A 26,834-nucleotide genomic window follows, 5' to 3' on the forward strand; every position below is an offset into this window, starting at 1 on the left:
AGGCTAAATGCATACACAGCAATTTGCCGTGTTGAACCAGCAGCAGCTGAGCCAGGCCCTCGAGGGCCTCAACGCTCAATGGAGAAACAGACCCGTGTTTTGGCAACAGCTGGCAGCGCTTCAGCTCTCTGAGTCCACTTTATCTTAACAAGCTGCAACGCTGGACAAAACAGATAATCTCTTTGTCTTCATATTTACTTATAAACACTCTTGTTACCCGAAAGATGAAATTGTCATGCAAACAAATGTATTTTCACTGATTTCTAATTAACTTGTAAAATTGCTGAAGTTTTCTCTGTTACAAATACAAACGAGCTTTGGTTTGCTTCTTTAGATGGTGGCGTGTTTACACCGGATCTTTGTGCAGGATTGAGGCCACCGATGAGCAGCGCACCCTTCAGGGGGCCTGCTAATGTAATTAGTGATTAGACTCATTACGAGCCGGAGCAGGTCTGGGCGATTGAGATCACAACCAGAAATTAGCATCAGCAGCTGATGACCGGGGGAACAGGGTGGGCGTTTCTGTCCCGTATGTACACATGCACACAAGCAGCGCAACAGCAGCAGGCGTATGGAAAGGATGAATCAGGAAATTTGCATAGTTTAAAAAAAAAGATTAGCATTGTTGTCAGACAGCTACTGATTTCTGCAATTTTGTTTTTTCTAAAGTAAAAACAGTTTAATTGACTTTGGCTTTGGCTAGGGCTCTTAGATTATTCAATATTTTAGGATTTTAGATGCATAAAAGCCTTTATTGTCCAAAAAACCCTAATAACCGAGCAAAGCAAGAAATATAAATGGATTGCTCAATCAAAACTCCAATAAAACAGGAGAACACAGAAACACACACTGAGCCTGCAGCCTGTCATTACCATCTGCTGCAGCTCTCCAGCACTGAAAAGACTTTAGGAGGAGAAGAAAGCTTTTATGTTGAAAGGATACTTGAGAAGCAGCATGCGCCTGCAGCAGCACAGCTCTTAATGGTTGGGTTGAGGCTGAGGGCAGCTGGGTTTGTTTAGGGTTCAGAGAAGCAGACAGAAAATGTACCCTTAAATGTGTTTGCAGGTGTGTTTTAAACCTTTCCAGTTCCAGCCTTAATGTTGCTCTCTGACTCCAGCGATGCTAAGCTATCCCCTGCACATGGCAGACACTGGTTCTCATTTAGTGTATCATAAAAAAATAAAATAAAATAAAAGCACATTTTTCTAAAATGCCCAAAACTGTTTAACTACTTTTAGAGACCGCTCCGTCCTGCTGTGCTCAGACTTCAGATGTGTTTCTGCTGACTGCTCGGCCGGGGGATGTTGTTGTTAGTCAGGATTTGGCTTTGAATGGATGAATGGCAGCAGACTTGTGCCAGGCACAGGGCCACCTCCTCCTCCTCTCTCCCTTTCTCTCTCTGTCATTAAATTGGACAGCAGATGGAGTGAGTGTTGGGTTGGTTGCTGTGGAAATTTAAAGGGCTGATTACGTTTCAGCTGGCCTGGCCCTTTTTTCTTCCTCTTTTTTTTGTGTCACAAAGGGCTGCTGGGTGTGCGTACGTGCACACACCAGAGTGCAACACAGACTGATGAAGCTACTTAGGGTGTAACTGATTTAGATCAACCACTTTTCTTCTTCTTTGGTTTAATTTTTCAATCTTTTAAAACATCACATTAGAAAGCAGATCAGCAGAAAGAGTAAAGACTTAAGTAGCAATCATGGGTGTCTGTGTGTGTGTTTGTGTATGTCATTTGGGGCATGGGGGGCCTGCAGCAGCTGTTGACGCCACAATAGTTCACACTGCAGGCAACATGCAGGTCAGAGCGCCTTTAAAATCTGAATTCAAGCACACAAAAGCTTCTTAAAGGTTCTGAATTGTAAATTTGAGAATGAGAAGAAAAAAGTAGCATGTGCCAGGAGCAGAAGATCACCTCCATTAACCTCCATGCAACCTCTGTGTAGCTGAGTTTTATTGGGCGGGGGGTGTTTTTAAAGAAGGGTACAGGGTACAAAGTACAGTTAGCATGCTGACAAGAGTGAAATAATTTAAAATGTTTGGAGTTGGCAATACTAAATGAGCTAGCCTCAGAAAATGTCATCGGTTCAGTCACTGCAAAGTTTTATAAACACCCTTTTTCTTTCAAACATAAACTTACCTCTGCATAAACTGGCCATCAATTAAATGAGGAGACTAAACTTTAAACAGTTTGGAAAGAATCAGATCAGAAAAGCTTGATGGATTAGGCTGGGAGTGCTGCCTGAATGAGCATTTCCTAGCACGAAATGCTCCAGACAGTTAACCATGTACTTCCATATCTGCTCAATCTAACTTTACACAGAGTTTTTAACCAATAAATTAGCAGTGTATGTGTGAAAATGACGTGAAAAACACATTTTCATCATCTTGCTCAAGGTTCAAGGTTCTTTATTTGTCACATGCATAGTTATACAAGTATAACACACAGTGAAATGTAGCCTGACACGCTCCTCGACATGTGCAAAAAAATGGGGGGGGGGGGTAGCACGCTCCTCGACATGTGCAAAAAAATTGGGGGGGTGGGGGGGGGGGGGTGTAGAGGAAAAACATTATATATATATATATATATATATATACACATATAGTATATACACTGGGTGAATGTGCAGTAGTAGCAGCAAGCAGGTGAATTCTGTACATTAATATGAATAGACATCTGACTATTTTACAGGATAGACAATATAAACATATTTAAAATTAAAGGAATTGAAATGTACATTGTGCCTTGGTTTAGTGTCTGGAAGAGTCCTGTCTCAGTCAATTATAGATGATGTGAGAGGGCGGGTGTGTGTGTTTAGGGCACGGATGGCTTGGGGATAGAAGCTCCTCTTGAGTCTCTCTGTCCTTGCCCGGAAGATGCGGAACCTTCTACCAGATTGCAGAAGTTGGAACAGTTTGTTGCCAGGATGGGACGGGTCCTTGCTTAAAGACAACAGAGAAGCAGAGTGATAGGTTTGTAGCATAAACCTATTCGCTGGAACGTTGAAGACAATATAATTACACCGCAAAGCAAGGCACAAATAGGCAAGCTTCTTCATGTTACTCGTGCACGGGAGAGAACCGGACAAACGCCGTCCCTTCGCTTGGCCCCAGTTGCTCTCGTCCGTTCTCCCGTACCACTGTCCTTTTATTGAGGTTACATGAATATGCATAGGTTCATTAACATATGACGTCTACATACAAACAAAGAGTACCTTGCCTGTGTGTGTGTGTGTGTGTGTGTGTGTGTGTGTGTGTGTGTGTGTGTGTGTGTGTGTGTGTGTGTGTGTGTGTGTGTGTGTGTGTGTGAGTAAATGTTTCTAAGCATAAATGACAATCAACAATACAAACTCTAACACAGAGTCATCTGAGGCCTCCAGTCTGAACCGAGTTTTACAAATTTGCATATTACCCCGACTTTATTCTCTTTACACTCGCTCCGGGTTGATTTAAGAGTATGTTTTAAAACTGCATCCAGCACACTTATGTACATGAAAATGATTCAGACTATTTATCTCAACTTCTTGTTAGACACATTAGACACAGTGCTGCTCAGTGTCTTCATTCAAAAGCTCAAAATCTGTTTGTTGTCCTTTGTAGAAGACTGAAGCCTTTAAGGCAAACAGAGCCTTTTGGTCTGTGGCGCCAAGGCTCTGGAACAATTTACCACTCCACCTCTGTCTGTGAAGTCTTTTAAAAAATAGTTCACTTCTGTTGAAAAGGGGGATATATAACTAAGTTAAAGGTGTCAAATATGTTTATGTTGTCAAAGTCATCAGTTTTTGAGATAGATGCAGATGTTATTTGCCCGTCTATAGACTGCACTCATTATTTGGTCACATTTAACTCGAGTTTAGGTTCATCATCAACAGGACTTTGTAATAATTTAACAGGAAGCAAAACAAACTTGAATATCACAAACTGAAAGTTTTCCTTCATAGGTCAAAGTCGGCCTCTCTGGCTATAGTATTAAAACACAAGCTGCTAATAGCTAATCCACTAGGTTTTTAATGTACCAACTTGAAAAAGCGTGATAAACAATATATACAAAAAATACTTTTTAAATCAATTTTTGAGATTAGAGGGTCACCTGATAGCAGCGGTCGTAGGAATTTCACACTAAAAGAAAAAACATATTTTGGCATTTGAAGTACAGGAGAAGCTGCAGGCTCACAGAGACAAACTTAATTTGATCTGTAATCATTACTGTAGAAGGAATGAAAACAGCAGATTTAAATCTCTGGCCATGCCAGGTAACGTTAAAATCACCTCACCTCCTCTAGAGAAGTAAATGGATTGGTCTTAGCTGTTTTTCATCTGACTATGAAACTTTTTAGAGGTTTACCATTATGCATCTATTTTCCCCACTTTATTGTTTTTTATCCATCTCGTAACCCCTCCTAATCCTTTACTGCTATAAAGAAATGAGTCCGATAACAATAATCTGAGCTGTGCAATTACATTGTTATATACTTGGTTTTCTTAACTTTATTCCCATTTCACTCAGGAGCTGCAGACCTTGCTGAGTGATTCCAGTAAAAGTAAAACTCCCTAAAAGGAGCTCAAAATGTTGCCACGGGAAAAAAATCCAAGTGTTACTGTGTTTCTACTTCAGACAACTGAGACAAAAAATTAAAGAATAGTGAATAAGCAAAGTAGAATTTTCAAATGTTTTATTTGTAACTTTTCATGTGAAAAAATATGCAAGAATTCACAAATAGTTTCGTTTTTCATGAAGTTAAATTGAAAGAGTTTTTGTTTCACACTTCAAGATTTAAAGTCAGATCTTTTTTTTTATTTAAACCTTTTTTTAAATTCAGTATTAAATATCCAAAGTGAAAACCTTAGATGATTTTTTTCTGAATCTTTTTTTTTTTGTCATTGTTAAATTTCTAAAGTGAAACCTTTAGAGAATTAAGACAATTCTGGAAAGTGGGAAACATTTCCGCTGACTGCAACTGATGTCATGTTGCTCAGCGAAGAGGACATCCTTAAAAAGTCCCTTTCTAAGAAGGCCTCTCTCTCAGCACCGCTTATTCTCCTGCTGCGCGTGCTTCAATGTGCAACATTTGCTCTGTGGAACCACAGGACGCAGAAATCGCTTCTCCTTCCTCTCCAAACCTCATCCGCACAAAGAATGAGGGTCGATGCGTCGCTCTTGTGGCATGCCCGACCTCATTCACATAAAGAATGAGAGTCATCTTGGCATGGACGGGACAAGAGGCGACGGTTCACGGGGGCCCCTCGGGCCGGCGCCATGCTGCCTGGACTGGAATCCTCCTCAGGAGCATCCAGGGATGAGCAGAAACAGGGTCATCCTGTCCATCAGGATGAGTATTTCCAGATAAGAAGCTTTGCAGCATCTGAGCGAGTGAGGAGCAGGTCCCAGATCAGCGCTCGGGGAGGCTGATCTCAGGAACCCAGTCGTTCAGATGCCTGCTCTCCTCACAGAACAGGTGCAGCTTCTCCAGAGCGGGGTCCTCCCAAGACCCGTCAGCCGGGTTCTGATCAAACAGGAAGAGGAAAGCAGATTTAGTCGCACGTTTCTTTTCAGAAAGCACAAAAAAATAAAAATAAAAAATCAGCCTTGAAATTCTTCACAGTGCTGCTACTGAGCTCTACATACCGTGATGAGGACGCAGTGCGCATCTTCAAACTGTTCCGCCTTGTCCCCAACAATCTCCACCAGACGCTGCATGTCGCTCACTCTGACGATGCTGATGTCGTTGTCGAAGCAGAAGGACTGGATGAGGGTGAAGTGGATCTGGAGGGCGATGTCACACTCAAACTCCTCATCCATGGCCAGGACGCAGAAAGACACACTGTCCGGGTCTCTGTAGGCAAACAAAAATCATCCTGTTAAGCGCTGCTGTTCAGTGTTTATTAACCCTAATCTTAAGAGAAGATGCTAAGGTCACATGAAGTTTACTTACTCAGTCATAATTTTGGCGCTCTCATAGACTCCAACAGTGAGTCGCTCCTCGCTCTGAGCACACAGCAGAGCTTCCTTCAGAGATTTTCCAGGAGACTGCATGGTTAGTTTGTATCTCACAGTTCAGCTGAAGCAGTATCAGAAAGTCCAGAAAAGGCTGTTTGTGCTGCTTCCAGGAGATTGCCAACATTTATACTGCAGACCCAGCACGTGCTGACTCTTTCATTGGCTGATTGCAGCACAATGGTAACAAGAGGCCAGCAGCCCCCATCCCACCCTCAGGCACGCGTGCCCATAGAAAAGTCTTAGAAAGTTGGGGGCAGCTTCATTTGAAAGGATCAAATGTAGAAAGCCTGACCTTTAAGTGCTTATTTCAGCTTACAAGAATAATGAAACCACACAGCAAGACCAGACTACTATTGTGAAAGTCCTCAAAGTTTTGCAAGATTAAGAAGCGACTGATAACGCCACTGAAATGCTTAAACGATGAAGCCAAAGGATATTTAAATCTAAAGTATTTCTCAATGCAACTGCACGCTTTCCAAATCATAATATTGTGCTTTAGGGGGGCTTGTTTTAATGCACCCAGTCATTTGCATTCATTTGCATGGAGTTAAATTTACCGGTGTTTGTGGCATCTCACCGAACATCAACAAAGTGTTTGTCAGGTTCATTTCAGACTTTTCAAATCTATCTGTTTCAAACTTGCTCTTTCTTGTGCAATCAGCTAGTTTTAATAAAACTTGGAGTGATCTTCGATTACATCAAGAGTAACAGAGCATTAGTAGTAACTTTGGTCAAAACTCCTGCATTCTTGCATTCTTGAGGTTCTCCATGTAACTGTTGCTGGTTTGTGCGAATTGATGTCTGCCTGGATCAGTGCAATAAAAAGCTCCAGTGAAAACAGTAAGAAGTCTACATCCTTTTGATCCAGTTATGTCATCCATATCATTTCATATTTGCCATTTAAAATGTATTACTCCATTCATCCACAGAGTTTGGGCTCTGAATAAAGCTTTCCTGCAAGGTTAGAATCCTAACACCATTCATCATGTCAAAGTTAACTTCAGATCAGATCTAAGCAAGCTTATAAAGATTATTAAAATGAGCTGAAATCACAGAGAAAGACTTGCTGTTTTAGTTTAACCTTTTGTGGAAATGAATGGGTGGCAGTGGCTGATTGGTTTGGTCTGCTGTTAAAAATCGATCTAAAGATGGATTTTTAAAATCTGAAGACAGAGCATTAGATGTTGAACTGGTTTGTTTTCAAATGATGACATTATATTTTTCTGTATAAATAAAAGTTTGATTTAATAAGCTAGTCAAATAAAGTCTTGTGTACACAAATGCTTCAGTAAATCTATTCGAGACTTGTAAGATATTTTCATGCTTTCACCACTTTTTGAAGTTTTTTAAAAGCTAAATATTTTATTCCTAACTGAAACCGCAGCTGGTGTAAAAATGCAAAGATATAAAAATTTATGAAATATGCACAATGTATATTTGTAAATAGGCGAGAAATGTCCAAATTGTTATTAATGCTGTGGTCAGAACAGCTAAAACACTATTGGAACACCGTCGGACAGGGCCCTTTTAAGACGTCGTAGAAAATTTTCTGGAAGAATAAGCAGAAACTTTCTTAAAAACAGCATCAATGCAGGGTATTCAGCAATGTTTGATGTCAAAATAATCAGATCTATCCACCCTTCTAACTGTACTGACTGTCAGGCAGACTTTTAGACGTCGTGACCAGCTTCACAGCATGAACTGTTTGTTGTAGATTAAGAAATGGCACGGGCCGCTGCTTTGCATGTGTAAAGACTGGCGCGTGGCATCTGGAGGTGCCTGCGTGCTTTATCTCTCTACTCTGCATCACTCTCCATAGTAACCGGCAGATACCATCTGTCCCAGGGGGAAGGTAAAGTGAGGGTGAACAAAAGAAGTCACGCAGCACCTGCTGGGCGTAATAGACACATGTTCTACTCCTGCAAAGATTATTTTTGTAAGTTGTGTTTAAAACGCAGAATTGTAGACAGACTGCGTGGATCTACGCTAAATATGATTGTTATGTAATGTGTATCGCTCTCTAACTCAAAAACGTATTTTATCAGTGCAAAAATATATACAAATATTTTGTTTTTATTCACAGAGCTTAAGTCATCTCTGCAAACACTAAAAACACATTTCTGCAAACCTCTGAATTATCTGCCACCTTTGGACATTTCCCTTTATAACGCAGAGGGTGGGCTCTGTTGAGTCGCCGCAGGTCACCAGTAAAGAGCTTTGAACACCAACACCTGTCGCGCACTGCCGGAGAGTCCACCATCTGGCAGATGTGCTTCACCAACAATGGGTTGGTATCGATTTGCACGCGCCTGGCCCGTGGTGATAAGAGCTTATCCTTCCTAAAAGTAGATGTGTGTTTTATTTTGTATCAGCTAGATCCAAATCAAACTTTGGGCCAGATGACGCGCAGATGAGGACTGAAGTAAAAACAAATAAATGACCCTGTTTGCAATAATGCAAAGATAAGCATTTTGTTGTTAAACGAAACACTTGGGGCATTCTCGTCTGATTACAGCTCAAACTGAGAGTGATTTTTATTTGCCTCTACTTGTTTGGGGAGATAGCCTTTTACATTTTGCAAGTTTAGACTGTGAAGTCTCATCTTTGGTATTCTAACTTAATCAAAACTCAGACAACAGACTTGCGAATGTTGAGACATGTCGACAAAAGACAAAAAAAAAAAAAACAGCCCTGGGGTCGAAGATGACCTAGGTTTAGGAGAACGAGAATGGGGGCTTGGAGAAGGGGGGCTTGGAGGAGGGGGTCCCCTCATAGCGACAGTTCTCCATCTGCCACTGTGCCTCCCATAGAACAATAGTGCTGAATCAATCACCACCGACCTGTGTCTGCACCTCCAACCCCCTGCGCAATTTACGCAGCAATGGCAACAGGTCTGACCTGATGCAAGATGTGTTTTGGATTATTATGCAGATGAAATGGCACCAAATAAGAGAAGAGAAACGGCACTAGAAGTGAACCGAATGAGGCAGGATCGTGCGTAAAAGTTTCGGAGAGAAAAGAAGTTGTGGATAATAATAAAACCAGACACAGGTCAGGTTACTTGAACTGGATACTAAAAATTACCAAATAATGACAATATGTTGCATTGAAAGTGCCTAACGCGTGGAGCAGGTGAAATGGAGTCCTGCGTAAAAGTTTGTCGGGACCACTTAAATCGCAAATGAAAGCATTTAGTGGAACTATGGGCCAAATTCCAAGGAAAATAACTTTTAAAGCTATTTCTGCGTAACTCGCGTGGCTCCTGAACTCCCCAGAGTAAATAAATAAAACCCGAGGAAGGAAGGATTTGGGGGCCAGCTGATGGCCACGTGGTTCGCGTGGGCCAGCACTGCAGATTGTGCAGCACGCACTGCGTTCTGGCACGCGCTGATGATTTGCATTTGTATAGAAGACCGTGACAATAGAGGAGCTTCTGTGCTTACAATGGGGCAGTTTTATGGCCAGCCTGTACTCCACAGATGGCATCATCCACCTGCCCTTTCTCTGCTGCTGAGAGGGAGGAGGGGAGCTTCACACTTTCGCCATTCTGCTACTTAGATTCTATCAGAAAAGTATAAAATGAAGGAAAAGACATTAGAAGTTTGTCTGAGTTCAAAAAATGTTTTAGTAAAGTTCACAAAGACGTTTGTGGGGCTAAAAGTGTCCATAAGTAACCTTTGCAAAGATTTCCGAGTAGCTATATGCGCATTTTACTTCAGTTTGTAGTTTATTATGAGTACATGTAAAAAGACAGGTGCACGATGTGTCACTGCAACTTGAATCATATGCTGTGTTTTGAGTGCGTTGCACTAAAGTGCTGCAGAGTAATCAAACGTTTTCTGTAATATAATTAAGCAATTTTTAGCTTGCAGGGCAAGCTGCTGCGTGCGTGCAGCCGGGGGTGTGAGTGGCTCGATGACCCCCATCAATCTGCCACGAGCCGGAGTGTGACAATAGCATTATCATACCAATACACCATTCAGCTTTAGCCAATCAGGGCACAGAGCTTTCACTGCGCCGCACGAGCTGCAGGGTATAAAAGAGAGTGACCGCGGCTGTGAAAGCACTCTGCTCTCTCTGCGGATTTACTCTTCAGACTTTCTCGAGCTTTTCCACAGCGGAATATCCTCACAGCCTTCATCATGACTTTTGAGGAGGTCCTGATCCAGAAACCCACCGAGCGTGCTCAGTGCGCCGGCACTGCCCTCGAGGAGGTCCTGGTGACCGCCAAAGACAACGACTCCCTCACCGTTGGTGTCTACGAGTGCGCAAAAGTTATGAACCTGTAAGTATGAGACTGCTGGAAAGATAAAGTTTACTACGTGTAAACTCATTTAAACGCTGATTTATTCAGTTGTGGGTAGAATCTCATGGATTTTGTTCTTTAATGTCCCCACAGAGACCCGGACAGTGTGTCTTTCTGCGTCCTGGCCATGGATGAGGAGTTTGAGTGTGACATCGCCCTCCAGATCCACTTCACCCTCATCCAGTCCTTCTGCTTCGACAACGACATCAGCATCGTCAGAGTGAGCGACATGCAGCGTCTAGTGGAGATTGTTGGGGACAAGGCGGAACAGTTTGAAGATGCGCACTGCGTCCTCATCACGGTATGTAGAGCTCAGTAGCAGCACTGTGAAGAATTTCAAGGCTGATTTTTTGTTTTTATTTTTTTGTGCTTTCTGAAAAGAAACGTGCGACTAAATCTGCTTTCCTCTTCCTGTTTGATCAGAACCCGGCTGACGGGTCTTGGGAGGACCCCGCTCTGGAGAAGCTGCACCTGTTCTGTGAGGAGAGCAGGCATCTGAACGACTGGGTTCCTGAGATCAGCCTCCCCGAGCGCTGATCTGGGACCTGCTCCTCACTCGCTCAGATGCTGCAAAGCTTCTTATCTGGAAATACTCATCCTGATGGACAGGATGACCCTGTTTCTGCTCATCCCTGGATACTCCTGAGGAGGATTCCCGTCCAGGCAGCACGGCGCCGGCCCGAGGGGCCCCCGTGAACCGTCGCCTCTTGTCCCGTCCATGCCAAGATGACTCTCATTCTTTATGTGAATGAGGTCGGGCATGCCACAAGAGCGACGCATCGACCCTCATTCTTTGTGCGGATGAGGTTTGGAGAGGAAGGAGAAGCGATTTCTGCGTCCTGTGATTCCACAGAGCAAATGTCGCACGTTGAAGCACGCGCAGCAGGAGAAGAAGCGGTGCTGAGAGAGAGGCCTTCTTAGAAAGGGACTTTTTAAGGATGTCCTCTTCGCTGAGCAACATGACATCAGTTGCAGTCAGCGGAAATGTTTCCCACTTTCCAGAATTGTCTTAATTCTCTAAAGGTTTCACTTTAGAAATTTAACAATGACAAAATATTCTAAAACATATATAGAAAACAACAAAATGTCTATATTCTAAAGGTTTCACTTTAGAAAATCGCTCAATTAACTTAACGTCATGAGAATTTGTTAGCTTATCCTATAAATATTTTACTATGTAGCCTGTAGTGAAAACAAAAAGAAAATAAAATTTGACTTAATGTGTTTGATCTTTTTGAGGCAATGCTGGAAACTAACTTGGTGTTAACTTATCAGCTGTTTCAAACATTATTGGAAGCTGTAAGTGGAAAATACTCAATAAAACTTGAAAGATGAATTTTGCGTTGTGTTTTCACTTGCAGTTGCAAAACTCTGTTTTTTGTGCTTTTTCGGGGTGTTTAGAGGGAGGAGGGCTGAAACTAACACAAGCTTTAAGCTCCCTTTGGGTGGAGAGACGATACGGCCTGACATCTGAGGGAGGAGGGGGCAAACACATTCAGGCCCTCCTCCTCCAGACTTCATCTGAATATGTATGGCGCAGAGCACAATAGCGGGGCTCCCGGCCTGTCAGCTCCAGCGGTCCGAACAGAGTGCCTATTGTTTAGCCCGCAGATGTCTTCCCTGGCCACGCCGCGCCATCTGCTGCTTCCTGCAGGTTGGGGTCGGACAGGGCAGGGCTGGGAGGAGTCGGAGGGGTTAGTCAGTACAGTGCTGAGTGAGGTCTGGCTGGTTTGGGCCGGTTTTGGGGAGAAGAGAGGGTGGGGGTCCTGACTATCTATGGTATCCTGCCAGCTGCTGTCGGGACTATTATTTACTGGCAGGCACTTGGTGAAACTTTGGTAAACACAGCACAAAGACAGGAGATCAGCTGTGTTTGGGTGCAGCAGCAGAACCACCTGCTCTGCCTTTAAAATGAAATCTGCATCAGGCACCGCTCCTCACTTTAGTTACACTTTCGTGAACAGGGCATAAGCGTTGTCTCTCATTTAATGTACGTCCCATTCTCTCTCTCTTTTTACAGCTTTTATATTGTCTGTTGGGCTTTAGAAAAAAAATATTTTATGTGTTTAAATATTGCTAAAAAGTAATAATAAATGAATGAAAACACACATTCCTTCATTGATTACTACCTTTGTTTAATTTCATTAGGCACTTCCATGTTTATTTAACATTTAGGGTATTCCAAACAGTGCAGAAGGTGACTGGGGCATTGCTGCAGGTTGACACCTGAGTTGCATTAGGAGGAGTGAAACAAATTTATCAAAAGCTAAAAACTGTAAAAGCTACAAGTCATTTAAAAATGTTCCTGTTTGTTGCAAGTTGGTATAAAATAAGTCTGTGCAAAAGCAGTGCTTTATTATGAAAGCACACATAACTTGGAGGTGTGCCTGAGGCCCCTGTAGGCCCGGAGCCCCTCCCTCTTGGGGTCTCTCACCATCCCTTGGACTACTGGGGGAGAGTCGCAGCCCTTCTTCTTCTGGGCCTGGTGAAGCAGGATGCGGTACACCCCGGTGACAGGACTCCGGCTGTCTTTCAGCGGATTGTTTTGCAGGTGCTCTGCGGTAAAGCCAAGCTTCTCCAGCGAGCTTCTGACCTCCTCCACTTCCTCTTCCAGGCTGGTGTTCTCCGAGACCATCAGGCTCCGCAGGGTGGTCATTGAGTCGGAAGGGAGAAACGACCAGGGGAACTCCACAGGTAAGAGCCAATCACAACCCAGCATCTGGTCGATAGCATATCGTTCACTGGGGACCAGCTTCAAGATGCCTTTTATGAGCCTCTGACAGGGGCCTGGCACCCAGGGGGGGATGGTGTAATTGCCTTCAATGACGCAGCGCCGCAGCTTGCCCATGGTTTCGGCACGGAACGGCATGGTGCCGGTCACCATGAAGAAAAGCAGGACTCCCATTGCCCAAACATCTACCGGAGGCCCCAGGTAGGACTCATCCCTGAAGAGCTCTGGGGCTGCGTAGGGCGGCGAGCCACAGAAGGTGTCCAGGGCATTGTTGCAGTTTGACATCTGCGTGCTGAATCCAAAGTCAGCCACCTTCACGCAGCCGTCGATGGTGAACAGGACATTCTCTGCTTTCAGGTCCCGGTGGATGATGTTGATGCTGTGCTGCAGAGCAAAACATAAAGAGAAGGTTGGAATTTCAAACTGTAAAGTAAATGTGAGGTTAGACTTTCACTATTAAAGTTGCATCTGTTAAAAGGCTTTTGGGAATTTAGATGTACAGCTGGATGGCTGTAATGAATTATAATTTTAATGGTGACCAGTTCAGTGACCGCACAACTTTAACATTGTTTTGGAACACAAAAAAGTGCTCTGAGCAGACCTGCACCTAAGCTGCCCAGGTTACAGCTAAACCCACAATCACCCTGAAAAAAATCTAAAGTGAAAATTAAAATATTCACTCCAATGGTTTAGATAACTGGGTCAGCACAAAGGCTTGTTTATAATCATGTTTTTGCATGTTTTTGATGTATGTCTCCATTCTCCATTCCAAGATTTCATCTAACGGACCCTATTTTCATTCTTCTAATGCAACCTGACTATAAGAGTTGAGTGTGAGTCACTAAAATAATATCTTATACAATAAGATAAGGAAAGAACCCTTTTATGAATAAATATGAGATATATATTGGATCTTCATCAGGTCTTCATCAGGATTTTCCTGCAGAGAAAAAAAATTGGGACTTGCCAAAGAGGTTTTATTCTTTCCCTAAAAGAAAATCACCAAGACTGAAATAAAAATATTAAGCAGGATTTTATTTACTGAAGCATAAAGTGCATCGAGTATTTCATGGCCAAAAATAACAGTACATTTCCTCATGTAAGGTAGCACAGACTTGATGCCACTGTCATGATCCTGGATATTTGACCCAGTGCTTCTGGCTTTAGACTCTTTGTTGTAGTTCTTTCAGTTTTTTGCGTTCTTTACAGTTATCCCCCGGATGGTTTCCAGTTTCCTGGCAATGTCAGATGTTCCTTTGTTTGGTTACTTCCTGTTTTATTTTGCTAGTCTCTTGTCTCCTGTGTGTTTAGTTTTGATTCCTCTTTATGTCATTAGTTTGATTCTGTCCACCTCTCTTTATTTTTCCAGCCCTGTTCTTTATCTATAATTACCCACCTCGTGTGTGTATTTAAGCCCTGACTTTGTCATCAGGTCTTTGTTGTGTCATTCTGGTTTTTCCCTGGTGAATGTCCTGACTTTTAACCTTTGTTAGTGTGCTGATGTATGTAAACACATCAAGATGTTTTTGGTGTTTTTCCAGTCAGGAAAAACACCAAAAACATCTTACAATACATACATGTCATGAGGGGTTATGTTTTTATTAAAATACCTAATATAATAAATGCATAATGATAAACTAAAATGAACCGTGAAGCTGATGAAAATGAACCAAAACAAGCAAACTCACACTAGAAATTTACCAAATAAAAGAAAAGATAAAATTTCAAATAATTTTTTAAAATGGGTAAAATTATAACAGCTCTGTGTCAGACATGGTGGGATTAACTGTTAGCTGATCTTTGACCTGCCAGCTTCTCAGTAAAAATCCAGTTTGCGTTCCTGTGTGAACAGGGCAGGTTATAATCTGGCTTATTCACAGTGAGCCAGTGTCTGTCATGTGTCCTGCCTCCTGCACGCTCTACCCAGGCAGCTCCCTCACCTTCAAACCAAACAGAGGACTGCCAGCAGCCATGACACATCTGAAGCAGATGACATCTTGTGTGTGTCTCACATGTGAGAAGGTGTGACTTCACTGAGCACATAACTAAACTGCATGATGGGAAACACAAGCAGCATCTTGCTCTGAAAGCTTTCAACATCACTGACCATATGTTTGATGGCAGAGAGGATCTGGGCGAAGGTGATCTTGCTGGCATTGTCTGACAATTTTCCCTCGCTGCATATCCTGCTGTGGAGGTCTCCTCCTCCTGCATACTCCAGCACCAGGTGGAGGCGTCTCGGCGTTTCCACGACCTCATACAAACGGATCACATTTGAGTGGTGCAGGGCCTCCATGCTGCTGATCTCCCTGGAGAGAAGACGCTGGGCTTCAGCATCCAGCCTCGTCCTATCCAGGATCTTCAGAGCCACTTTGTCTGTGAAAGATTGGACAGAATGATCGTGTCATGGTAACATAACTCCAGAGAAGGTGTCCATGACATCAGAGGCTGAAAGTCGAACAGAAACTGAAAGCTTACACAGAAACCGGAGTGCTTTTGCATTGCATGGAGATACATGGAGAGAGTAGTTAAATGAATCGGAAAAAAAATGTCTTTAACTAAAGAAGTGACTGCGAGCAGAATTCTTTTATTAAATTTATAACATATGGTGTTAATTATTAAGTAATGATCAAAAAGTTAATAAAGGGTTAGCTTGCTGAAGGTAAACCTGAAATCCCAATGTTTTAAATTGTTTAGCTTAAAGCAGGATAAGATGAAAAAGGACTGGCATCACCAGAACAGCATGTTTATATTATATAATATATAATCAGCTGCAGTTGATTGGTCCTCTTAATTAATTTATCCAGATGAACCACCAGATATCAGCTGCTTTTCAGACTTGACTCCTTGGAATAGAAAAAGTTTAACCAGGTGCATAGTGGAAGGCAACCTGTCTTTGAACATTTGCAGACCAACACAAATGGCAATCAGTCTCAGACAGATTGGCAACTGTTTGCAAATAACTGCCATCTAATTTATAAAAAAAATGCTAACATGTTTCAACCAATATGAGTCGGTCTTAGGCAATAAGTGCAACTCAGCTGCGACATGTCTCTTTGCAATAGCAGACTTTTCTCAACTGTTTGTCAGCTGGTTGTATTCTGGTTATATTCCTATGTAAAAGCAGGTCTTTCCAAGCACTTATGCCATTTAGCAGTTTAAATATCTAAATTTCTGTTTCAAATCTACGAGATTCTGGCTAGAATCAAAATAATTCATATGAATTTCTGTGGATGAAGACGGCAACAGATTTTCACAGTTAAATGTTGTATTATCACAAACAAAATTACATGTAATTGTCAGTTTGACCCCATTCAATTCCCAATCGACAGGGGACTGATTGTTTCATTCCCATTGCCCTTCCTTCTTACTGCTTCCCATTGCAAGTTGCTTTGAAGATGGCAACTAACTGCGAGTGGTCACAGACCTGGCCATTTGAAAGGCAGCAATTTTGCAGTAACCTGTTTTCTCTAGCAGTTCTTGTGGTTCTAGTGGTTCAACCACCATTAGCAGTTTTAAGTCATTGGATTTGTGCTTAAATGTTGAAGGTATTTATAATGATACAATCTGTTTGTGCTTTGCAAATGTGAAAATCTCCTCAGCTTAACTTTGCTGTATGTTGAATGTGTTTGTGGTGGACTGTTTTGCAACACATTCAAAGAGAAGCTATCTCAAGCTATGTGAATAATTGGATCTTTTCAGGTCAGACTTCTGCCACCTGTCCTGAAACGACTCAACACATCAGGTTTGGAATCAGGTTGCAGCTGTTCTGCTGCTGTATTTCAGTAATTTCTCCTTTTAACTGAGCAACTAATCAGCATCTGGTGCATTGGAAGCTTTATAGATGAGTTTAAATTTGGAAACTGTGTTGCATAAAATTGCTCATTATTGCATGAGCTGTGTTTTTTTCTCAGTTTCAGGCCCATCAAACATCAGACGTGTGTAGTCTTTAAAAAAGGTTTTCAAGTGTTGTCAACAAAGGGCTGCAACCAGTTTAAACCTTGCATATCCACACTCTATTCAAGCTCTGCTTTGATAGGGTTGAGTCTGAGACAGAGGCAAAGGAAGCAAAGGTAAAATATAAGTGAAGATTATCTTGAAGATTCAAAATATCCATCTACCTCTCGTCAGAGCGTGGAAAGCCAGTTTGACCCTGGAGAATGTCCCGTAGCCGATCTCCCCGCGGACCATATAGAATCCAATTCTGCGCCCTATGATCAGCTCCTTGATGGTCTGCTCGTCCTTGCACATATCTCTGGTGAGCTTCTCCAGGGGAGTGAGGTTCTCTGTCTCCTCATCCTCAGGCCCAGCATCAGAGCTGTCCGTCAGGCTGTAGAGGCTGTGGTGGAGCCTGGCGCTCGCCACCTGGTACTGGCCTCCAGGCATTTCTGCAGCAGGCTGAAGATAGTGGTGGAGTCATTAACAGTCCATCTTATGTAAGTTACAGTACAGAGGAGCATATAGAAGTAAACTAGAGGGACAAAGGTGTTGTTTTTTACTTGATTCCTGATATTCTCTATAAATTTCCCCAAAAGAACCACTATTAAGTTTTGACACTTATTTCACTGAAACCAAATCGCTCAAGTAAAACATTAATTAAATCTGCAACGAATACATGTTTTATACTGTTTTAGAAGCCTAGTAGTGAAATGGTTGCAATAAAACAGTAACACACACAAATAACTACAATGAGAAATTTTCTTACCAAGTTTCTGCATCAAACCATGGCTGCAGAGCCCCTTGCAAATGATATTAAAAAAGGGGGTTATTTTTTCTGTACAGAACCCTAAAAAATGTCTTCAGAGCAGCGTTGTCATAGCCTCGCTCTCTTCTCAGTCCTCTAAATCAGATGACTACACACTCATGGCAAATCACATGCAAGGCAGCGTGGTAGGGGGAGCGTCACAACGATTAGTAAAGTGTTCAGTCAGTGTGGGCATCTCTGGCCACACCCCTCACCTTTGCTTATCTTCAGCCTCTTTTCATGTCCAAGAAACGAAAGCTTAAGATGATGCCATGACCTCTAATCCTGCTTTAATCTGAGTCTGCCCCAGTCCTTTCATACAGCTAACATCAATTCAAACATCAAAAAAGGGGCCATAAAACAGATATGCACAAATAAGTTGTTTTTAGAGTTTATATGATCAGAATGCGGATTTCATGTCTAACATAATACACCTGTGCAACTGACATCCATGTGCTATCTAGGTAAAGTTGATCTCTTGGATTTTGTGAAGATGAAATGTTATGCAACGGCATTAGCAAATGTTCCCATAGAGATTAGCTCTCTGTCCCCTTTAGATGCTGGCAGAACAGCACAGATAACGAGATTAGAAAGGTCAACGCCTCAGCAGGCATGAGCATCTTCATTCAGGTATGTCATCCCTGTGTAGAGTAGTGGAAGGACATTAATCAGCAGACAGCAGTCAAAAACCATGCAAATGTACAAAATCATAATTATTATACACACTGCTCAAAACCCCCTCAAAAAACAACACTGCCAAAAATAAATCATGCTGGATATTTATACTGATGTGTGCTGGGTAACATGTTAGGAATAAAAGGATGAATAATCAGCCTGCAGAGGGCTGAATTCAAAAACACCCTGGAAATCAAAGTGAAAATGATGCAGCAGGCGAGTGGATATATGAACGTGTGAAGTTTTATTTTTACTGTGCAAAAGATGGAATCGTGACACTAAGGGCTAAGGCTAACATAAAAGCTAGTAGCAAATAATCTCCATCCAACCAGCCAAAGCTTGATTTCCAGCAATTAATCGAAGCAGTGCTGAGCAGACAGGCTTGTAGCACTGTAGCCTACCTGTAACTGTTTCCACGTGTAAACCGCTGTGAAGTGCTCTTACAGCTCATTTTCACCAACTTTGTTATTGGCTTTGTGTTACTACTTAATGCTTTCTTTTTTAAAGAAGCTGACAATATGTCACACTGACAACACCCATGCTGTTCACACAATGATACAGGAAGTATAAATTGCTGTGTCATCTACTTTATTCTAAACAGAGCTGCAATTTATAAAAGAAAAAGAAGAAAAGATTTGAAACAGAGGAGCTGTGCCCGATGTTTCACTGGATCAACTGAAGTTTTTTTAATACACATTTTCTTACACAGTCTATGATACACACAAAACATTAGCTTATGGCAAGACACTCTGCTAGTTGAAGACTTCTGTCAATTAATAATGCTCAGAACAATAAACCACAGAGAAAATGCATCTATATGAACACAAAGAGAACTCAGTGTGAATTACAATAACCTTGAAAAAAGGGGGATAAGTACTATTAATGATTTCTTTGAATGAAAACAGATAAACAGATTTACATCCTTGAATCAGACTGCCCTTTCAGCCAATTCATTCACAATCGCACTACTCCACCTACACTCTCTCCCTCCATCCTTCCCTGCAGGCGTCTAATTGGATTAAATCCTTAGACAGGAATACAGCATGTGTTTGTACTTTCTTTACACTGGTCACCTGCAAGAAGAGCACTGGACTTGCAGTCAAATCTAGTCACACTGCACAAGCACCAAGTAAATGTCCTGTTGAATATGTAAGATTGGAAATTTCAGAATGCTCTATGGGAATCATGCACGTCCACTGGCAGGTCAGCAGCTCGTTAGCCTCTAAACAAATTAAATCTTTCTTCTCTTTGGACGGCTGTCCAGGATGCTGCTGGCACGCTGATTCTCTTCCAGCTCTTTGATTCTCTGACGCAGGGCAAAAATCTCTTTGTTCTTTTCCTCCTGGAAAAACTGCAGCTTCTGAGAAAAACATAAAAAGACATACAACACACTTCTGAAAACCCAAAATCACTGCTGACCTATAAAACACGCCCTGTAAATACTAGCTTCTATTCTTCAGATTAATGCCAGGTAAACGAGTTTAAATGAAAAATCTAGTCTGCCATGTGCTTTGCACTGAGTGGCTGCTGAAGCCACTCAGTGATATTTTCATTGCTGTTCATGATTTCATGCCTTTTGAAATTATTTTCTTATTCAATCATTTAAAGCCCAAAATGTAAGAAAACACATAACTGAACGGTTTCCCCCCTAATGAAATAAATTTTGAAATCATAATAATGAAAATTTTGGTTAGCAGTTTTCAACAAAACACACAAAACACAGAGTACACACAGTCAAGATGACTTCCTTAAGTTCAAACCAAGCACCAGAATGACTCAGAAAGGTCATTTAAGTGAATTTGAATATTGGATGGTTATATCTAGTGTGCATTTTCTATATTCAACCAAGGCAGAAGCGCATCTCTGAATGTAGATGGAGGACGGTGACACAAGGTGATACCGCTGCCATCTAAGAGCAGGAACCTGTGGCTACAGTTCACAGGGGCTCCCCAAAACTGAGCAATGGAAGATTGGAAAAACGCCTGGTGTGATGAGTATTGCTCATACCAAACTGGTATACCTAATAAAGTGGACAGCTAGTGTTAACCTGAAGGAGGTGTTTGTGACAGTCAGCATCAAGATTAACTGTGGTGCAGTTCATTTATAGCAATGAACCTAAAGTTGCCATTTCACTTCTTGGAGTTTAATTTATGCTTCAAAAATGATCCAGCTGACACTTTCGGGGTAAAGACATGCCCATGTTGAAAGCTGAGTGGTCAAATAAGACTAGAAAAGCAACGTATACAGGCAGTCAGCCTACCATTTAAGTGGGAATTTATGTCTGTTAAAGCATTACAAAGGCTGATAAAGCTTACACAGCATACCGGGAAGCAGCCTGATGACTTAAAACGTGTAGACTAACAAGATAAGATTTCTAGTTAAGACTTAATGGACTTTGCTCTACTCTTAGTTGTAGTTTCTATGAGAAGGATACATCAGTACATCAGTAACAGTTACACACATGGTGTTTACTCACCTGTGCTTTTGGAATACGGTAAATCACACCAAAACACTCAGTTACAGATTGACAACAGTTTAAACAAGGGGGTGTAACAGGTTCTGTGTGGGCTGCTTACCCTTTTAAAGACACTCTGAGGAAGGTTTGGGCCATGTTGCTGCTGCTGCTGCTGTTGGCTCCACTGAGCTGAACTCTGAACTCTGGCTAACTTTGCACCAAACTGCCAAAAACACAGAGCAAAACAATGAGCTTGTAACTGAAACTAGACACTCAAAACCAAAGCAGAGTTTATTCTTATTTCAAAGATTTAGACTCCTGCTCCTGCCTGTGTTCTTAATATTATTCATTAAAATCACACACAATTTAAACCTGATTATTAAACATCATACATATATTAAAAGCAATGACAGATATTTATGTAGATCTATGTTAATCAAATTAAGTATGATGGTTACAATTTCAATTATGTTATTTTACCTCCATCTGTAACTTGAGTAGCTCGTTCTGACTCTCCTTTTCCTGATCTTTTAGTTTCTTCTTCATGTCCTCTAGATCCAGATCCTTTTTCTCCAGCAGCTTCTTACATTCAGCATCTTTAGCTTCCACTGAATAAAACAAATCACAGGCAGATTTCTCTGATTTTGTCAGTAAAAAACTGATGTAAAGTAAGGAAACTTCAACAGATCTGTTGTTAGCTGTCCGTGTTGTGCAATAGGACTCAAGGACCATAAATTATATAAATAATGTGTCAGTATTCCCTGAAACATTACATAACATCTCCACTCTCACTTATTCTGAGTCTTACAACCCCCTCATGCACTCAATGGAGTGTGCTCCCATTATGCATATAAGAGCTCAAGGCTGTCAAATTGTGAGATAATTTGCTTGATGCTTTGTCTCACTCTGTCTACAGCCATAAAAAGCAATCAATCAACAAAACAAGTGCACGTGTTCACAAAAACATTTTTTAGAATCAACAAAACTAAAGATTTCCTGCAAATCTGAGCAAACTGTAAGTTGTTTGATGCCTTTAACAGTTTCTGCAGAGCTTCCTGATCAGAGTAGCGAGCATGTAGCTAAATAAGAGGGAGAAGCAAACCCTCTGCAGACTTTATTAAAGCTGCACTGAAATGTCTAAATGCACATCATAAAAAGATAGACCATGAAAGGATTTTGCAAGCTGACAATGCTTTTTTTGTGTTGGTGTGTCTGCAGGCAATGCGATTTAGGTATCCCATTTATCAGACAGTGTTTGGAACTCTTCCATCCTACTTGTTCTCATACATTTGTTGTAGCATGTCAGGGTGCAATGGGTTCATTGGACATGAACCAGTGTCTCAGTGCACTGAGCACTCTGTGAGGCCTTACACTGACTAAAATACTCCCTGTGGGCATCCTCCGCCTCCCTGCCACACTGCTGTCTTAGATCCTCTAGCGCCCTCTTGTGTCTCCCTTCTTCTGCTCTCATTTCTCTGACCAGCCGCTGAACTTCAGCTTTTCCAACCTGATAACAGCATACAAAGGCTGAAATTACTGCTGCGCAAAGTTTTAGCACAGGCTCCGACAGGCTCATACCCCTCAGATGTTTTCACTTCTAAAGATTTCCTCTCAACATACTGAAACCGAGTTTGATCGACAGCTCTGTCACTTGCAGGCATATTTTTGTATTTAGATAACATTGACACACTTATCATGATTTATTATTGTTATTATTACAATTAATCATTAAAGTTATAAATTTGGGTAAATCCAAGCATAGCTTCACTTGTTTCATACTTGGCAATAGAGTGCACTACGAAGCATGTGTGACCTGCTCAGGCTTTCTTTGCCTCTAACAACAGCATCAATAAACGCTGTTGTTGAAGGCAAAGAAAGCCCATGGCTCCGAAGAGATGTAAAGAATATTTTAAAAGTTGTTGCAGCAAAATGAAACACTGGTGATCCAAACAATGCAGAAAGAAAACTCATAATCTTGTACAATTTGATTATTATTATTATTATTATTATTATTATTATTATTATTATTATTATTATATTTTACCTCTCTGTGCACTCTCAGTGACAGCTTCACTTTATACCTCTTAAACTTTAATCATGATATTTTTGACATCATATGCTATGCATTAAGAAGTAAAAAGTAATTTCATTATTAAATATTCTGTGACAAAATAGGCTGATCAGTTCTCTAACCTGTCTGCTATTAGCTACAACAGCACAAGACCTGAAGCATTATGTTGCACTAAATGGGAAATTTCTTTACACTACTTGGCTCTAAGAAAAGTAATTATTAAAACACTTGTACAAAGCAACCTTTAAATCTGAAACAAACCCAAAGCCTCTGTGAAAACACATTTATGTGCGTTCTGCATCATCTGCCGAACGCTCTATTGCAAATTTCTGGCACCCTGCTGCATTGCTGTTCACGACAAAAAAGAGAAATTGATTTATGACTTTTAGATAACATGGTGCAATCCCAACGAATACAACACCGCAGCAAACTTCTGCTTAGCCAAACACAACAGATTGACAGCCAAACATGTCAACATCATATTGTAACATCTATACTGGATATAATCCAGGAAAAGGCACCTTCCTGCCTCAAGGTGTCTTGCATAGAGGCAGCATCAACTACATCCAACAGCAAGACTGAACAAGACTGCCACATTACATGATCAAAAAAACCAAAGGAGAAAGTAAAATGTGCAGGTATAATTCTGTGTTTCTCACTTGACCAACTCTAGGAAAAGCTTTGTATCATTTCTATGATAGATGTTCATCAGTTTAACCCTCTCAAGGCAGGCGTTGCCGATTTGCAACAGTTAAGAACTAACAACCGGATTAACCCACATACATATTTTATGAGGTTTTTTTACTCAGAAGTACCACTGCAGGACTTGGTTGTGGATTAGCAACAAAAAGTTTAATTTGAGCCTGAGAGGGTTAAGTTCCTTCACTCATCATAAACAGCTGAACAGGTTCTCAGACGTGCTCAGTCCTGTATGCTGAGGTGCTCAGACGTCACTAATGTCGGTCTTCGTGTTTCTAGCACCACCAAATTTATATAAAGTATTGAAAGTACTGAGCCTAGACTGCTTATGAAACACATGAGCACCACCACATAAACAAGATAAAGAAAGATTCGGCCCAACAAGACATGATCTGCTTGTTAAATTTGTATTTTCAAAACTTTGAAAAGAAAAATCAAACACAGAGAGCATATTGGTGGTAAGACCATCTGTGGCAAACAAAAAGTGTCAACTTACAATGGTCTTTAAACCAAACTCGTTTTCATAACCTGAAAACCTACTCTGGATATGTGTTCAGCATATGTTATTATGGAGATTTAGCTAGGTAGAAACACTCTATGTACCTGATAAACCCTTTAGTTTTGCTTTGTAGCCTAACAGTTTAGGTCTAAGGAGCCAGAGTGATTACAGGAAACACCTGTTGCTTGCTCCTACTTCTGTTCATACCTCTGCTGTTCTCTCATTCTGCTGTTTCAGATCTGCCATATCATTCTTGAGTCTCTCATTCTTCACTGAAACATGAAAAAGATGATATGGAGTCATTTTCAGTTGATTATCACCCTATCAAAAATATATAAAAATATAAAGGTTTTACATATCAAGACATAATAAAAATTATTTAGTCCTTATTTAGTGCACATCGCAGCAAATTCCCCCACAAATCAGACCATGTAATGCTCAGAGAAACCTCAAACAACCCAGACAATTTTCACATTTCAAATGTTAAAGTTCGTGACATACAATCAGAAAAAGACTGAACGAGTATGGCTTGTTTGGAAGGGTTACCAGAACAACCCACATGATTTCTTGAACACTGGTTTTTGGACAGCCAAGACCAAAGTGAAGATGTCTGGCCATGATGTGCAGTGTCACATTTGGAGAGAACTAAACACAGCATCTCAATAGAAACACCTCAGGGTTGATGGTTTGGGCTTCCTCTCCAGCATACAGGACCAAATGTGCAGCCATCTCTGCGACAGCTAAAGTTTATCCAAAACTGGATACTGAAACAAGGCAGTAATCCTAGAAGAAAACAATTACTTCAAGTTCTTGCTACTAAAACTTGTTCTACAAACTGCACAGGGTGCACTTAGTCTTTAACACAACATTTCTGCATTCTGGTTTAGTTCTTAAATAAATAACAACACAATATAATATGTCACTAATATGTCACATGTATATACCTCATTTTAAGACCTGCTAAGGACTATTATATTATTATGTCCTGATATGTAAAATGTTAGAGCTGACAAAGGGTACCTTTTTTTGCTGTATATATGTGTATGTGTGTTTGATATGTTATTAGAGATACCTCTGAGGTTGCACTGCTCCTGCAGAGTCTGCTGCAGTTTGTTCACTGTGAGAAGAAGGCTATCTTTTTCTGAAAGAGGTTCAGAAACAAAGTCTACTTTCATGCTCCAAATACATATATAAAACAGAAATAAATTTAATAATTTACAGAAAAAATCCCCAAATATTTAAAATGTTTTTCTTCTGTAAAGTGAATCGCTACCAAATCCGGCTTGTTATTAATATCTGCCAGATGGTATTTTTCTATGACATATGTGGAATTACAATGCTGGATACTGATATGAAATGTGGCTAAAATGTCAAATAATGAGATCAACAAGTTATAACATCTCACTTCATAAAGAGGATGAACCCAGGGCCTTCACCAAGGCCAGTATAAGCTGAATAACGATTATTTTTATATATGAATCATACAGCACTACTCCAGTAGGGCCCGATGAATGCAAAACCACCAGCAGAGGGAGATGTTATTAAACTGAATGATAGGTTTTGAGTTTTAACACTCACCCTCAATTAGGCTCTTCTCCTTGGTCTGGTAAAACTTCACCAGTCTATTAGCATCCTCCAACATGATCTCCAACATGCTGTTTCTGCCATTAACTTCAGTTATGTTCTGTTTAATAAAGATCCAGAGAAAATACTTTATTCCATAAAGACACATATGCACATATATAATAAAACACAAACAGTCTCAGGTTTATTATAAAGTAAAATCCACATTTATTACAAATGTATGATGTATGTTCATTAGGATTAAGTTTATTTACAGTCTAATCCCTCTTTTACTTACTAGGTTTCCTTCTTATGTTTAAGTGACTACGAGCAATAAAAAAAACAACACAAGAAAAAAAGATAGCTGACATTAATAAAAACATTTGAAAGCCTTCCTGTAAAAGTTCATAGATAAACTCCTAGTCTAACAAAGAGGCAGAAAGTAAAAAAATGAGAAAGTAAATAGCAGATGAAGTTAGCCTATTAGCAAGTTAGCTGGCTAATAGGGCAATGTAAATTACTTTACCTGTTCTAGTTGACAAAACTCCTCCAGAAATTTCTCAAGATTAACGCAGTTTAACTTTGTCATATTTTAAGCCCGAGAGCAAGTCAGTATAGTATTGTCTTTATTATCTTCCTCATAAGTGATGTTAACATGATGCTAACAAAGACCCCAGCTCGTTTGGGCATACAGCTAGCTTACTAGCAGTGAAGCGGTTTCTCTGCAGTGCTATGATGATTTAATATTTAGTAAAATAAATAAATAAAAATCTGCAGTTTATATAAATTTCACATAAATTATTACCTTTAAGAGAAAAAAATGTATATGGTGACAGTTGTTACCATGTTCTATTTTTTTTATTATTGTAAATAAAAAAATATATATTGTGACTTGTCCCCAATTTAGAATTTTTTTGATATTTTATGATTTTGACTTACTCAGAAGTAACCCAAAAATCAAGATACTTAGTAGATTGTGGGTTTTTACCAATGGCTGTAGAGTCACTGGCTTTTACATAAATAACGCAGAAAAACAAAACACATTTTAGTTTATTAAGACACATAAAGTCAAAATCTGATTTTTTATTTCATTTA

At 40.7% G+C, this 26,834-nt stretch overlaps 3 protein-coding genes and 1 pseudogene across 4 annotated transcripts; 1 reads left to right on the top strand and 3 right to left on the bottom strand.

Annotated features, from left to right (window-relative positions):
- Positions 1-4,654: 4,654 nt before the first annotated feature.
- On the bottom strand, positions 4,655-6,104 carry LOC308392230 (growth arrest and DNA damage-inducible protein GADD45 gamma-like). The gene is made up of 3 exons (XM_080875183.1): positions 5,932-6,104; positions 5,625-5,832; positions 4,655-5,502 (listed from the first exon to the last, which is right to left on the bottom strand). Exons 1-3 carry the CDS (start codon positions 6,030-6,032, stop codon positions 5,389-5,391), a joined length of 423 nt encoding a protein of 140 aa, XP_080731309.1. The 5' UTR covers positions 6,033-6,104; the 3' UTR covers positions 4,655-5,388.
- A 3,945-nt stretch (positions 6,105-10,049) lies between these two features.
- On the top strand, positions 10,050-11,638 carry LOC308391812 (growth arrest and DNA damage-inducible protein GADD45 gamma-like). Its single transcript, XM_080874562.1, has 3 exons — positions 10,050-10,281; positions 10,396-10,603; positions 10,726-11,638. Exons 1-3 carry the CDS (start codon positions 10,139-10,141, stop codon positions 10,837-10,839), a joined length of 465 nt encoding a protein of 154 aa, XP_080730688.1. The 5' UTR covers positions 10,050-10,138; the 3' UTR covers positions 10,840-11,638.
- An 884-nt stretch (positions 11,639-12,522) lies between these two features.
- LOC308391609 (serine/threonine-protein kinase NIM1-like) lies at positions 12,523-17,864 on the bottom strand (annotated as a pseudogene). Its single transcript, XR_013974768.1, has 4 exons — positions 17,739-17,864; positions 17,155-17,431; positions 15,141-15,409; positions 12,523-13,417 (listed from the first exon to the last, which is right to left on the bottom strand). The product of XR_013974768.1 is annotated as a serine/threonine-protein kinase NIM1-like (transcript).
- A 1,169-nt stretch (positions 17,865-19,033) lies between these two features.
- Positions 19,034-26,328, bottom strand: ccdc152 (coiled-coil domain containing 152; the record flags this gene model as incomplete). Its single annotated transcript, XM_080874277.1, has 8 exons — positions 19,034-19,812; positions 21,029-21,130; positions 21,388-21,515; positions 22,279-22,414; positions 24,384-24,448; positions 25,249-25,317; positions 25,755-25,860; positions 26,266-26,328. 8 exons carry the CDS (start codon positions 26,326-26,328, stop codon positions 19,684-19,686), a joined length of 798 nt encoding a protein of 265 aa, XP_080730403.1. The 3' UTR covers positions 19,034-19,683.
- Positions 26,329-26,834: the final 506 nt, after the last annotated feature.

Source organism: Rhamphochromis sp. 'chilingali' (genome assembly GCF_963969265.1).
Source record: "Rhamphochromis sp. 'chilingali' genome assembly, chromosome: 2".
NCBI classification, from domain to species: Eukaryota; Metazoa; Chordata; class Actinopteri; order Cichliformes; family Cichlidae; genus Rhamphochromis; species Rhamphochromis sp. 'chilingali'.

Excerpts from the sequence above, each read along its gene's own strand:
- LOC308392230 (XM_080875183.1), bottom strand. The coding sequence starts at position 6,032 with ATGCAGTCTCCTGGAAAATCTCTGAAGGAAGCTCTGCTGTGTGCTCAG. Across the intron at positions 5,833-5,931 it reads AGCGCCAAAATTATGACTGA|AGACCCGGACAGTGTGTCTT; the intron begins GTAAGTAAACTT and ends GTTTGCCTACAG. Across the intron at positions 5,503-5,624 it reads CGCACTGCGTCCTCATCACG|AACCCGGCTGACGGGTCTTG; the intron begins GTATGTAGAGCT and ends CTGTTTGATCAG.
- LOC308391812 (XM_080874562.1), top strand. The coding sequence starts at position 10,139 with ATGACTTTTGAGGAGGTCCTGATCCAGAAACCCACCGAGCGTGCTCAG. Across the intron at positions 10,282-10,395 it reads TGCGCAAAAGTTATGAACCT|AGACCCGGACAGTGTGTCTT; the intron begins GTAAGTATGAGA and ends ATGTCCCCACAG. Across the intron at positions 10,604-10,725 it reads CGCACTGCGTCCTCATCACG|AACCCGGCTGACGGGTCTTG; the intron begins GTATGTAGAGCT and ends CTGTTTGATCAG.